General features: G+C 35.8%; 1 protein-coding gene across 1 annotated transcript in view; it reads left to right on the forward strand.

Annotated features, from left to right (window-relative positions):
* The window catches only part of MSH4 (mutS homolog 4), an 88,651-nt gene that overhangs the window by 53,332 nt on the left and 22,830 nt on the right, over window positions 1-12,489 (forward strand). The window contains exons 12-15 of the mRNA XM_036348457.1: window positions 3,425-3,561; window positions 4,552-4,655; window positions 5,681-5,805; window positions 7,876-8,076. Coding sequence (XP_036204350.1) covers window positions 3,425-3,561; window positions 4,552-4,655; window positions 5,681-5,805; window positions 7,876-8,076 — 567 coding nt within the window. The remainder of the gene's footprint in view (window positions 1-3,424; window positions 3,562-4,551; window positions 4,656-5,680; window positions 5,806-7,875; window positions 8,077-12,489) is intronic.

Genomic DNA, 12,489 nt, shown 5'->3' on the forward strand with positions numbered 1-12,489 from the left:
ATCTAACCCTACAACTCAAAGAGTTAGAAAGAGAGCAAAAAGAAAAGCCCAGCGTAAGCAGAAAGAAGGGAATAATAAAAAATGACATAGAGACCAAAAAAACAATACAACAGATCAACAAAGCCAAGAGCTGCTTCTTTGAAAGGATAAACAAGATTGATGAACCTCTAGCCAGGCTCACCAAGAAGCAAAGAGAGAGGACCCAAATAAACAAAATCAGAAATGAAAGAGGTGAAGTAACAACTGATCACATAGAAATACAAACGATTATGAAAAAATACTATGAACAACTCTATTCCAACAAAATGGACAACCTAGATGAAATGGACATATTATTAGAAAAATACAAGCTCCCAAAACTCAACCAAGAAGAATAAAAAAACCTGAATAGGCTGATAACTACCAAAAAAATTGAAACAGCGATCAAAAATCTTCCAGCAAACAAAAGCCCTGGTCTGGACGGCTTTATAGAGGAGTTCTACCAAGCATTCAAAGAAGAATTAAAACTTGTCCTCCTCATACTATTCCAAAAAATTCAAGAGGAAGGCAGACTTCTAATCTTTTTCTATGAAGCCAGCATTACCCTAATCCCAAAACCAGATAAAAGCACCACAAAAAAAGAGAACTACAGGCCAATATCCTTGATGAATATGGATGCTAAAATCCTCAACAAAATTCTAGGAAATCAGATTCAGCAATATATTAGAAAGATCATACACTATGACCAACTGGGATTTATTCCAGGGATGCAAGGATGGTACAATATCCACAAATCAATAAATGGGATACATCACATAAACAAACTGAGAGACAAAAATCACATAATCATATCAATGGATGCAGAAAAAACATTTGACAAAATCCAACACCCTTTCTTGATAAAAACTCTCAGCAAAATGGGAATAGAGGGATCATACCTCAACATAATAAAAGCCTTATATGACAAGTCTACAGTCAACATCATACTCAGTGGGCAAAAACTAGAACCATTTCCCCTAAGAACAGGAACAAGACAGGGATGACTACTCTCACCATTCCTGTTTGATATAGTTCTGGAAATGCTAGCCATAGCTATCAGACAAGAATAAGAACTAAAAGGCATCCAAATTGGAAAAGAAGTAAAACTGTTCTTATTCACAGGTGACATGATACTATACATAGAAAACCCCAAAGACTCCATGGAAAAACTACTGGACCTAATAAATGAATTTGGCAATGTAGCAGAATATAAAATTAACACCCAGAAATCTATGGCCTTTTTATATGCCAATAATGAACTCACAGAAAGAGAAATGAAAAAAATAATCCCATTTACCATTGCACCAAAAAAATTAAGATACCTAGGAATAAATTTAACTAAGGATGTAAAAGACCTGTACTTGGAAAACTATAGGACATTGAAAAAAAAGATAGAGGAAAACATAAACAAATGGAAGAAAATACCATGTTTATGGGTTGTTAGAATCAACATCATTAAAATGTCCATACTACCTAAAGCAATCTATAGATTCAATGAACTACCTATTAAAAAACAATGGCATATTTCAAAGGTCTAGAACAAACTCTCCCAAAATTCGTCTGGAATTAAAAAAGACCCTCAATAGCCACAGCCATTCTGAGAAAGAAGAACAAAGTTGGAGGGATCGTAATACCACAAATCAAGCTATATTACCAAGCCATGATTCTCAAAAATGCCTGATACTGGCACAAGAACAGACATATAGACCAATGGAACAGAATAGAGAACCCAGAAATTGACCCAAGCCATTATACTCAATTAATATTCGACAAAGGAGGCAAGAGCATACAATGGAGTCAAAACAGCCTCTTTAATAAATGGAGCTGGGAAATTTTGGCAGATACATGCAAAAAAATGAAACTAGATCACCAACTTACACCATATATAAAAAACAAACTCAGAATGGCTAAAGGACTTGCATGTAAGATGGGAAACCATAAAAATCCTACAAGACTCCATAGGCAGCAAAATTGCAGACATATGTCATAGCAATATCTGTATAGACCCAGATCCTAGGGCAAGAGAGACTAAGAAGAAAATAAACAAATGGGACCACATCAAAATAAAAAGCTTCTGCACAGCAAAAGAAACTATCAACAAAACAACAAGAAAGCCCACTGCATGGGAGAACATATTTGTCAATGTTATCTCCGATAAGGGTTTAATCTCCAACATTTACAGAGAACTCATATAGCTGAACAAAGAGAAGATAAACAATCCAATCAAAAAATGGGCAAAGAACCTAAATAGACACTGTTCAAAAGAGGACATTCAGAAAGCCAAGAGACATATGAAACAATGCTCAAAGTCATTAATAATCCGAGAGATGCAAATCAAAACAGTGAGGTACCACCTCATACCTGTTAGAATGGCTATCATCAACAAATCAACAAATGACAACTGCTGGAGAGGATGTGGAGAAAAAGGAATGCTTCTTCACTGCTGGTAGGAATGCAGACTGGTGCAGCCATTGTGGAAAAACAGTTTGGTATTTCCTCAAAAATTTAAAAATAGAACTGCCATTTAACCCAATAATACCACTTCTAGGAATATGTCCCAAGAAAACAGAAACACCAATCAGAAAGGGTATATGCACCCCTATGTTCATAGCAGCACAATTTACAATAGCTAAGATTTAGAAACAGCCTAAATGCCCATCAGCAGATGAGTGGATTAGAAAACTGTGGCACATCTACACAATGGTTTACTACACTGCTATTAGAAGAAGGAATTCTTACCATTTGCAACAGCATGGATGGAACTGGAGAGCATTATGCTAAGTAAAATAATCCAGTTAGTGGAAGAAAATTATCACATGATCTCACTCATTTATGGATAATAACATTATAACCTGATGAACAAAAATATAGTTACAAAGGCAGAGAAGCATCGAACAGACTGTCAAATTACAGTGGGAAGGCCGGGAGGATTTGGGGGGAGGTAAGAGATCAACTGAAGGACTTGCATGCATGCATATAAGCATAACCAATGGACGCAAGACACTGGTACAGTGGGGTGAGGGCAAGTGCTGGGGGAGGGGAGGTTGGGAAAAGGTCAATGGGGAAAAAAGGGAGACATATGTACTACTATTTGTAATACTTTAAACAATAATATAAATAAACCCCTAATATTCCTAATACAGAGAACATAAAATAGTCTTAATTTAATTTAATTTTTACAATTCTTTTACTTTCAAAATACCAATCAAATGACCAGCTTTGCTCTACAATTTTAAAAAAAGAATACTTAACCAGATATTTTAGACATTAAAAGTCTTTAGAGTTTAAAAGTATAACAAGACCTTCCTATTTATATGTAAAATAAAAAGTGGATGTGGTATTTTTAAACAGAAAAAGTAATTTCTCATTAAAATTTATTTTGTTTTTATTTTTTTCTGGTCACTAGGAATGATATCGCAGCTAGCAGAAAAATATAGTCTTCCTTTAAGGACAAGTTTTAGCTCTGCTAGAGGATTTTTCATTCAGATGACTGTAGATTGTGCAGCCCTACCCAATGATCAACTTCCTTCAGAGTTTATTAAGGTACGCTCTAGAGCTTGGTTAGATTATTGTTTCTGACTTTTCAGGATTACGTTTACATATTTTCAGGCACTTCGTGAGTTTTACATGCCAAATTTACTAATGTTCTGTATATTGCCTCTCCTATTCCTACCTACCCATCTAATAGCTATAGTAATTTAAGAGTGATTTATGAGCATTTTTTTTTAAAAGAGAAATACCAAGCAGTGCTTCCCACAGTTCTGGGAGCTTGGTAAAAAAGGAAAATGAAGAAAGATAGTCCAAAAGATATTTTTGATCAAAGAAATTTAGAAAATACTATACTGTCTCATTTTAGGTAGTTCTGTAGTGCACATTTGCCTATTAAAGTTTTAAAAGGACTGAAGTAGAGAAATATACTTAATTTGTTTTAATCTAATATTGCCAAACTTTTGGACCAGGGAAATATTTTTTTCTATATACGTATTAACTCCTCCATAATATACCACTTTGGGAACATCTAACCTACTCTAGTCTTCGCTTTTCTGCTCCAAGGGAGTCCCTTTTGACAAAAACAAACCATTTAAATTTCAGGGCTTTAAAATATATACTGTATTACCAAGTAATGTGGATGGATGAAGTAAAGAATGGATTGAGACTTGGTAATGGGATTAGAGATTGACGTTCAGTTATGGGGCAAGGCCTAAAATAGGCATCAGAATCGGAGTGAGGACTACTAATATGTGTCCTGCATATTACTTGATATTAAGACTTTAAAATAAGCATTTCTAGACAGTTGTTTTAAGACTTATTAAAAAAAAGTCAGGTCAATGGACTAAGTTAAAAAATTCTGTTTTAACCTTAGATGTGATCTTTTCTCATTCACAAACATTATTTGGTACTTTCTCTGAGAAACTAACTGAAAAATTAAAATGACTAACCTAAATATCTGTATTTTTATTGTTTAAGATTTGTATGCTTTATTTCATAGGAGTGTACATCTATATTGACTTTTGTTCTTTAATTTCCTGACAGATCTCTAAAGTGAAAAATTCTTATAGCTTTACATCAGCAGATTTAATTAAAATGAATGAAAGATGCCAAGAGTCTTTGAGAGAAATCTATCATATGACTTATATGTAAGAGCATTTGAAATTTTTGAGTATTGAATTGAATTGCTTTCATTTGAGTCACTATAGTAAATTTCATTAATTTACTTTTTATCTGATTGCAAAATAAATGGTAAAGAAAGAACATTTTCTGGACAAACAAATTTTGTTACTGTGATCGGGATTAGTGAGTCTCACAGAAGCCTTAGGGCAAATCTGATTGCCAGATAACCTTATTACTACTGATACTCCACCATTATATAGAATTTGGCACATCCTGGCCTTATTTGGGGTTTTATTCAGTTTACTCTTTTCCTATGTTATATAACTTCCACTTTGCATGCTTTACTACTTATACAGCAACATCACAGAAGTGTCAGTCTCTTGCTTTTCATGAAACAATAGCAGTTTAGCTAGAAATAAGAAATAGGATGTTTAGAATTGGTGAGCTGAGATGATAAAGAGAATATTGGGCTTTCCAAACAATTTCAGGGCAGAGACCACAGAGATTACATGATGCAGTATATTCTGGGAATATATTTTTCCTTGTAAGGAAAAAACTTTTATATTATGTCACAATTATGTTAACTCTACCACATAAAAGCTTAAATAATTATGCTGTTAAGGTGTATGTGTGTGTGTGAAAGAGAATATATGGGTGAGAGAAAATACATGACAGGTTTTGCAGAGAATTTAACATACACAAAAATCAAAATTATTAGCAGATAGGATATGTTGAAATATAGTGAACACTTAACCTATATAAAATATTTTTATTAATAAAAGTTTATTTCATTAAGATTTAATAAAAAGCAGTCATTTTAAAAACATGGTGCTCACACACAAGAAGATGGTTTCTTTGCTACTAAGTAGCTATGACCTTGAGCATGAGCTTCAATTTCCTCATGTCTATAATGAGAAAGACTTATCTTTAGTGTATAACTCAAATGTGAATGTTATTTTACCTGAGGCAATGAATTTAATATTGTTTTACAATTTCATAGTATGCCCCTCTTTAAAAAGAATGACTTATCTTACCAAATGTGTACTTTCAGGATAGTGTGCAAACTGCTTAGTGAAATTTATGAACATATTCATTGTTTATATAAATTGTCTGACACTGTGTCAATGCTGGATATGCTACTGTCATTTGCTCATGCCTGCACTCTTTCTGACTATGGTAAGTTATTTTCTTTGGAATAAGTACGTTGCATACTGAAATTTCTGTTCCATTCAAGCAATTTTATATAACAACTAGAGGCCCAATGCGCGAAATTTGTGCAAGAGTAGGCCTTCCTTCCCCCGGCTGCCACCACCAGCTTCTCTCTGGCATCTGGGACCCAGGTTTCCCTCGCATCCCTGGCTTTGTCCAGAAGGTTGTCGGTCTAATTAGCATATTATGCTTTTATTATAGATTATGAACATTTTGCATTTTTACCTGAAATATAGTCTCTTGCTGATGGTCCTAGACTCGCTCAAAACAGAGCAAACGAAATTGCCCTTAAAATTTCTTTTAAAAGTAAGAAATTATTTACTGAGAAATTGACAAATCAGAAAGAAAAAAGTGCAAGAAATTTTAAAGGTTCCCTAAATAAGAAAGACTTCAGAGCTGTTTCCTTGGTGAAAATGATAATGACCCAAATTTATAAAGTTCCAATTTGAAGACTCATTAAAAGCAGACTGACTAATACTAATAGACATGAGAGAAATGACTCTCCAAAGTGAGCATTTTCTAAACTAGCTCCTTAGATGTGAGCTTCCCAGGATCAGGAATTATATCATTTATTTTTGTATAGGCCTTGAATATAAATGTTAAGTAATTTTCTAATGTTAAATGAATACTTGAAATTTCTTATTTAATTCACCAGCAATAACCATACTCCCATATACAAGTTTTCAGAACTAGTATGTGATAATTAAGGTTGAATAATTATGGACTTAACAACATTAATAACAAATTTTTTTCCTATAATTAGCAGTAACATTCCCAAAATGTTATGCTTATTTATTTCTATGATGAGAAATAAATATCTTATAAATATTTTTTCATATTTCCATACTTTTATGGAAATATTAACTTTTTTAATAGTTATTTTATAGGCCCACATTTTTTAATCTTTTTATTTCCTTTTGGGTCAAGATTAGCTGTATTTCCTTAGGGATCAGCTAATCTTTATAGTAGTTTTCTTAACTGTTAAGATACTTGATGCTGCTTCATTTTAATTTGAGAGGGACCATCTTGAATAATGAATTTTTGGTGTAAAAAAATATTTTGAAATAATTAAAAATATTTTTTCGAACCAACTTCACTGAATACTTTTAAGTTTATCCCTGCGGTTCATCTAGAGCAGCGGTTCTCAACCTGTGGGTCGCGACCCCTTTGGGGGTTGAACGACCCTTTCACAGGGGTCGCCTAAGACCATCGGAAAACATATAATTACATATTGTTTTTGTAATTAATCACTATGCTTTAATTATGTTCAATTTGTAACAATAAAAATACATCCTGCATATCAGATATTTACATTACGATTCATAACAGTAGCAAAATTATAGTTATGAAGTAGCAACGAAAATAATTTTATGGTTGGGGGTCACCACAACATGAGGAACTGTATTAAAGGGTCGCGGCATTAGGAAGGTTGAGAACCACTGATCTAGAGGAATGTAACATTTTATATCTCTCTGACCTTCTTCCTTCTCCCTTTACCACAAAAAGTTTCTATAAATTAACATATTTTGTGTATGTTTTCTTTAGCCTTTGAGATTTCATTTTAGATACAATTTTTATAAGGGTTTAGACATAAAATTATTTTTATATTTGGTTTTACTCTATATTTATACCTCATTTGAAAAGCTAAGTATGCCAGATTTGAAATAATGCTTACGGTGGGGATTTAGTAATGTACAATTTTGTAGTACCAGTAATTGATTGTTATTTTAAAACTACTATCTGACTAGTTGATTCTTCTTAATATATACAAATCTGAAAATGTCATGAACTCTTTTGGAGCCCAGGATGACAGGAAACTAAATCCTAGAGCTCCCTGGAAGTGAGTAAAAGTGATGGTGTTTAGAGTGTGTCAGTTATAATTTAGATGGATATATATATTTGGAATAAAATAATACCTTACTGTTCAGAATTGACCCTAGTAAAATCTGTAAGGTGTCATAATATATGCTTATCACATAATTTTAAAATATAAATATAGACTATTCTTTCAAAAACTATTCTATTTTTTTTCTTTAGTTCGGCCAGAGTTTACTGATACTTTAGCAATCAAACAAGGATGGCATCCCATTCTTGAAAGAATATCTGTGGAAAAACCTGTTGCCAACAATACCTATATTACAGAAGGGAGTAATTTTTTGATAGTTACTGGACCAAATATGAGTGGGAAATCCACATATTTAAAACAGATTGCACTTTGTCAGATCATGGCCCAGATTGGTAAGTTATGTCTTACTTTATAATTACCATTTCTTCTTCCCATTTTCAATATTTTGTGCCTGATATTTTAGATCCAGGTGCCTAATTAACCCAAGAACAGTTTGGAGTAGACTTTCTTACCTAAAAGATTATGTAGTAGTGCCCATTATGTAGACCATAACTTTTAGGATTTGGTATTTATTAAAGTTCATCCAGTTTTGGATTGGATTATACTAAAAATTTTGTGGAATATAACAGAAGACTTCCTTATTATAACTATTCATGTTGAATCAATTATTAATAAAATGAATAATCTAATTATTAAAAACAAACTTTGTTGTGAGAAAATGTAAAATAAGTAGGATAAGCTACTGCCTTTAATAACCCATATAAGATTTTTACAAAGTTTTAACATTGGTCAGATAAGCATTTCCCTTATTTAATTTAAGGGGTACCAATTGCTTGTCCACAACAATTGATATATTACACGTGTACACACATGCATATAAATGGCTGTCACTGGCCCAACATTGTCACATATTTCTTGGTATAGAGACACAGCTTTCCTTTAGTCTCTGAAAACTGGGTTTCCTTGAGATTATATGAGTCAGAGATAGATGACTGGTTCTCAACCAGGGGTGATTTGGTTTCCCTTCCTCCTGTTATTTGGCAATATCTGGAGACATTTTTTGTTTCACAACTGAGGGGACTGTAGAGTCCAGGGATGCTGCTAAACATCCTACAATGCACAGGACATCTTCCCTCCCCACATCCCCTCCACAAACACAAGAAAGATTTATCCAGCCCAAGATGTTAGTAGGTGCTGTGGTTGAGAAAACCTGGTCTAAAGTAATAATTATAAGGGCAATACAGCAATAATAATATTGATGATGCAGTGCAAATTTACCCTTACTGAGAAAGAAAATTGGAGATGAATGAATGAGGTAATGGTAAATATTTTATTGAGTTTATGATTTTAGTGGAATTAAAAGAACATCTTAACCAACTTCCCTTTCCTTATAAGAATACAGATTCATATGTAACATCACCCTACTTGTGTTTGAATAGTTATGAGAAGCTCCGTCCTTTAAAAAACAGACTATTCAATTGGACAACATTAATTGTTAGAGCATTAATTATATTGAATTAAAATTTGACTTACTATGGCTTCTACTCATTGGTCCTAATTCTTATCTTCTATGCATCACAGAATAGTCTTTCCTAATAATAACTAATCAAATATTTGAAGAAAATTATTGTACTTCTCTTATCACTGTCTATCTTAAACCTCTGAAATACCTAAAATGTATGTATGTGAGTGTATGTGTATATATATGTGTATACACACACATACACACACACACACACACACACACATACACTAGAGGCCTGGTGCACAAAAATTTGTGCACTCGGGTTTCCCTCAGTCCGGCCTTTGCCCTCTTGCAGTCTGGGACCCCTTGGAGGATGTCCACCTGCTGGCTTGGGCCCGCTCCCTGTGGATCGGGCCCAAGCTGACAGTCAGACATCCCTCTGCCAGCCTGGCAGCCCTCAGGGGATGTCCACTTACCAGCGGGGAGCAGACCTAAGCTGCAGTCAGACATCCTTAGCGCTGTTGAGGAGGCGGGAGAGACTCCCGCCAATACCGCTGTGCTGGCAGCCATCAGCCTGGCTTGTGGCTGAGCAGAGCTCCCCGTGTGGGAGTGCACTGACCACCAGGGAACAGCTCTTGCATTGAGCATCTGCCCTCTGGTGGTCATAGTGACCAGTCATTCCCAGTCGTTCTGCTGTTAGGGTCAATTTGCATATTACCTTTTATTATATAGGATAGAGGCCTGGTGCACGGATGGGGGCCGGCTGGTTTGCCCTGAAGGGTGTCCCGGATCAGGGTGGGGGTCCCGCTGGGGTGCCTGGCCAGCCTGGGTGAGGGGCTGATGGCTGTTTGCAGGCTGGCCAAGCCCCCCGGCGGCGGAAGCTCCCAGCCTCTCCTTTTTTTCTTTCTTTCTTTTTTTTTTTATTCTGGGATTTATTTACCTTCTATAATTGAAACTTTGTAGCCTTGAGTGGAGCTCAGAGCTGGGTAGGGCAGGCGGGAAGCTTGGCTTCCTCCATCGCCAAGGGCAACCCAAGCCTCCTGCTTGCTCCAGCTCCATGGCCACAGCTGGCTGAAAGCAGGTATCTGGGGTTTATTTATCTTCTATAATTGAAACTTTGTTGCCTTGAGTGGAGCTCAGAGCCGGCCGTGGCAGGCGGGAAGCTTGGCTTCCTGCTCGCTCCAGCTTCGTGGTTGGGTTAATTTGCATGTAGTTGCTCTCATTAGCTGGTGGGCGTGGCTTAAGGCATAGTGAAGGTATGGTCAATTTGCATGTTTGTCTTTTTTTAGTGTGTGTGTGTGTGTGTGTGTGTGTGTGTGTGTGTATATATATACATATATATATGTATAAAATCTCATATGATCCAATAATAAAGAAACAGTAGGACTTGGAATGCATGGAAGTGAAGAACATAGGCTTTGGAACTATACTTAGCTTATCAAGTTACTTAGTTATGTGATCTTAGACAAATTACTTAACCTCCTTAGTTTTCCTGTCTGTAAATGAAAATTATAATAATACTTCTGAAAATAGTTGTAAAGATTGATAATGGGTATACAGTGATATGGATTCAAGGAAGGAGAAAGAAGGAGACTTTTCAGGCAGAGGTAAAGAACATGTTATTAAGCATAGAAGCAAAAAATAAAAATAAAAATTAGCATGGTATTCCCAGGGAACTGTAAGGAGTCCAAAGCCTTTGTAGTTCCTTTGCTTTGTAGCAGGGAATAAAACTGGAAAGATATACAGGAAGGAGTCAGATCATGAGGGCCTTAGGAACTTAACTGAGGAGATTGAACTTTATCCAGAAATCTGTAGGGAGCTGTTGAAATTTAAGCAAGAGAATGGCATGATTGGATTTAACTTTTAGATGGATGACTCTGGTTGATGTATGATTAGATGAAAGCCAGACCAGAAGCAAAATATCAGCCAGGAGGTTTCTGTAATAATTTAGATTAAAAATATTGGGAGCCTTTTTGGTGGTGATAAGAGAGAGGAGAAAGTATAAACATACATCAAATATGCTGTATTCTGTATTTGGCACTTTCACATTTATTTTCCCATTTAATCCTTTTGATAATCCTATGAATTATGTTTAAGAAATCTGCTCTCTGAGGTACAATCATTGTAATTACTGTTGTTATTATTAACTAAAGGCCCTGTGCATGAAATTCATGCATGGGGCGGGGGGGTGTCTCTCAGCTGGACCTGCACTCTCTCCAATCTGGGATCCCTCGGGGGATGTCCAACTACCAGTTAGACATCCCTCTCACAATTGGGGACCTCTGGCTCCTAACTGCTCACCTGCCTGCCTGCCTGCCCTAACCACTCTGCCTGCCTGCCTGATCCCCCTAACTGCCCTCCCCTGCCGGCCTGATCACCCCTATTAACTTTTTTTTTTTAATCTTATCCCCTTCACACACAATTGTTTTTGACTTCCTTTTTGGCTTCTCCCTCTCACACAATTTTTCTCTCTCCCTTTTTTTTTTTTTAATTAAATCTTTATTGTTCAGATTATTACATTTGTTCCTCTTTTTTTTTCCCCCCATAACTCCCCTCCTCCCAGTTCCAGCCCCACCCTCCACCCTCACTCCCCACCCACTGTCCTCATCCATAGGTGCACGATTTTTGTCCAGTCTCTTCCCGCATCTCCCACACCCCTTTCCCCCCCAGGAATAGTCAGTCCATTCCCTTTCTATGTCCCTGATTCTATTATAATCAACAGTTCATTCTGTTCATCAGATTATTTATTCACTTGATTCTTAGATTCACTTGTTGATAGATGCATATTTGTTGTTCATAATTTGTATCTTTACCTTTTTCTTCCTCTTCCTCTTCTTAAAGGATACCTTTCAGCATTTCATATAATCCTGGTTTGGTGGTGATGAACTCCTTTAGCTTTTCCTTATCTGTGAAGCTCTTTATCTGACCTTCAATTCTGAATGATAGCTTTGCTGGATAAAGTAATCTTGGTTGTAGGTTGTTGGTATTCATCACTTTGAATATTTCTTGCCACTCCCCTCTGGCCTGCAAAGTTTCTGTTGAGAAATCAGCTGACAGTCGTATGGGTATTCCCTTGTAGGTAACTGAGTTTCTTTCTCTTGCTGTTTTTAAGATTCTCTCTTTATCTTTTGCTCTTGGCATTTTAATTATGATGTGTCTTGGTGTGGTCCTCTTTGGATTCCTTTTGTTTGGGGTTCTCCGCGCTTCTTGGACCTGTAAGTCCATTTCTTTCACCAGGTGGGGGAAGTTTTCTGTCATTATTTCTTCAAATAGGTTTTCAATATCTTGCTCTCTCTCATCTTCTGGCACCCCTATAATTCTGATGTTGGTACGCTTGAAG

The sequence above is a fragment of the Myotis myotis genome, unplaced genomic scaffold (assembly GCF_014108235.1).
Source record: "Myotis myotis isolate mMyoMyo1 unplaced genomic scaffold, mMyoMyo1.p scaffold_m19_p_2, whole genome shotgun sequence".
Taxonomy (NCBI): domain Eukaryota; kingdom Metazoa; phylum Chordata; class Mammalia; order Chiroptera; family Vespertilionidae; genus Myotis; species Myotis myotis.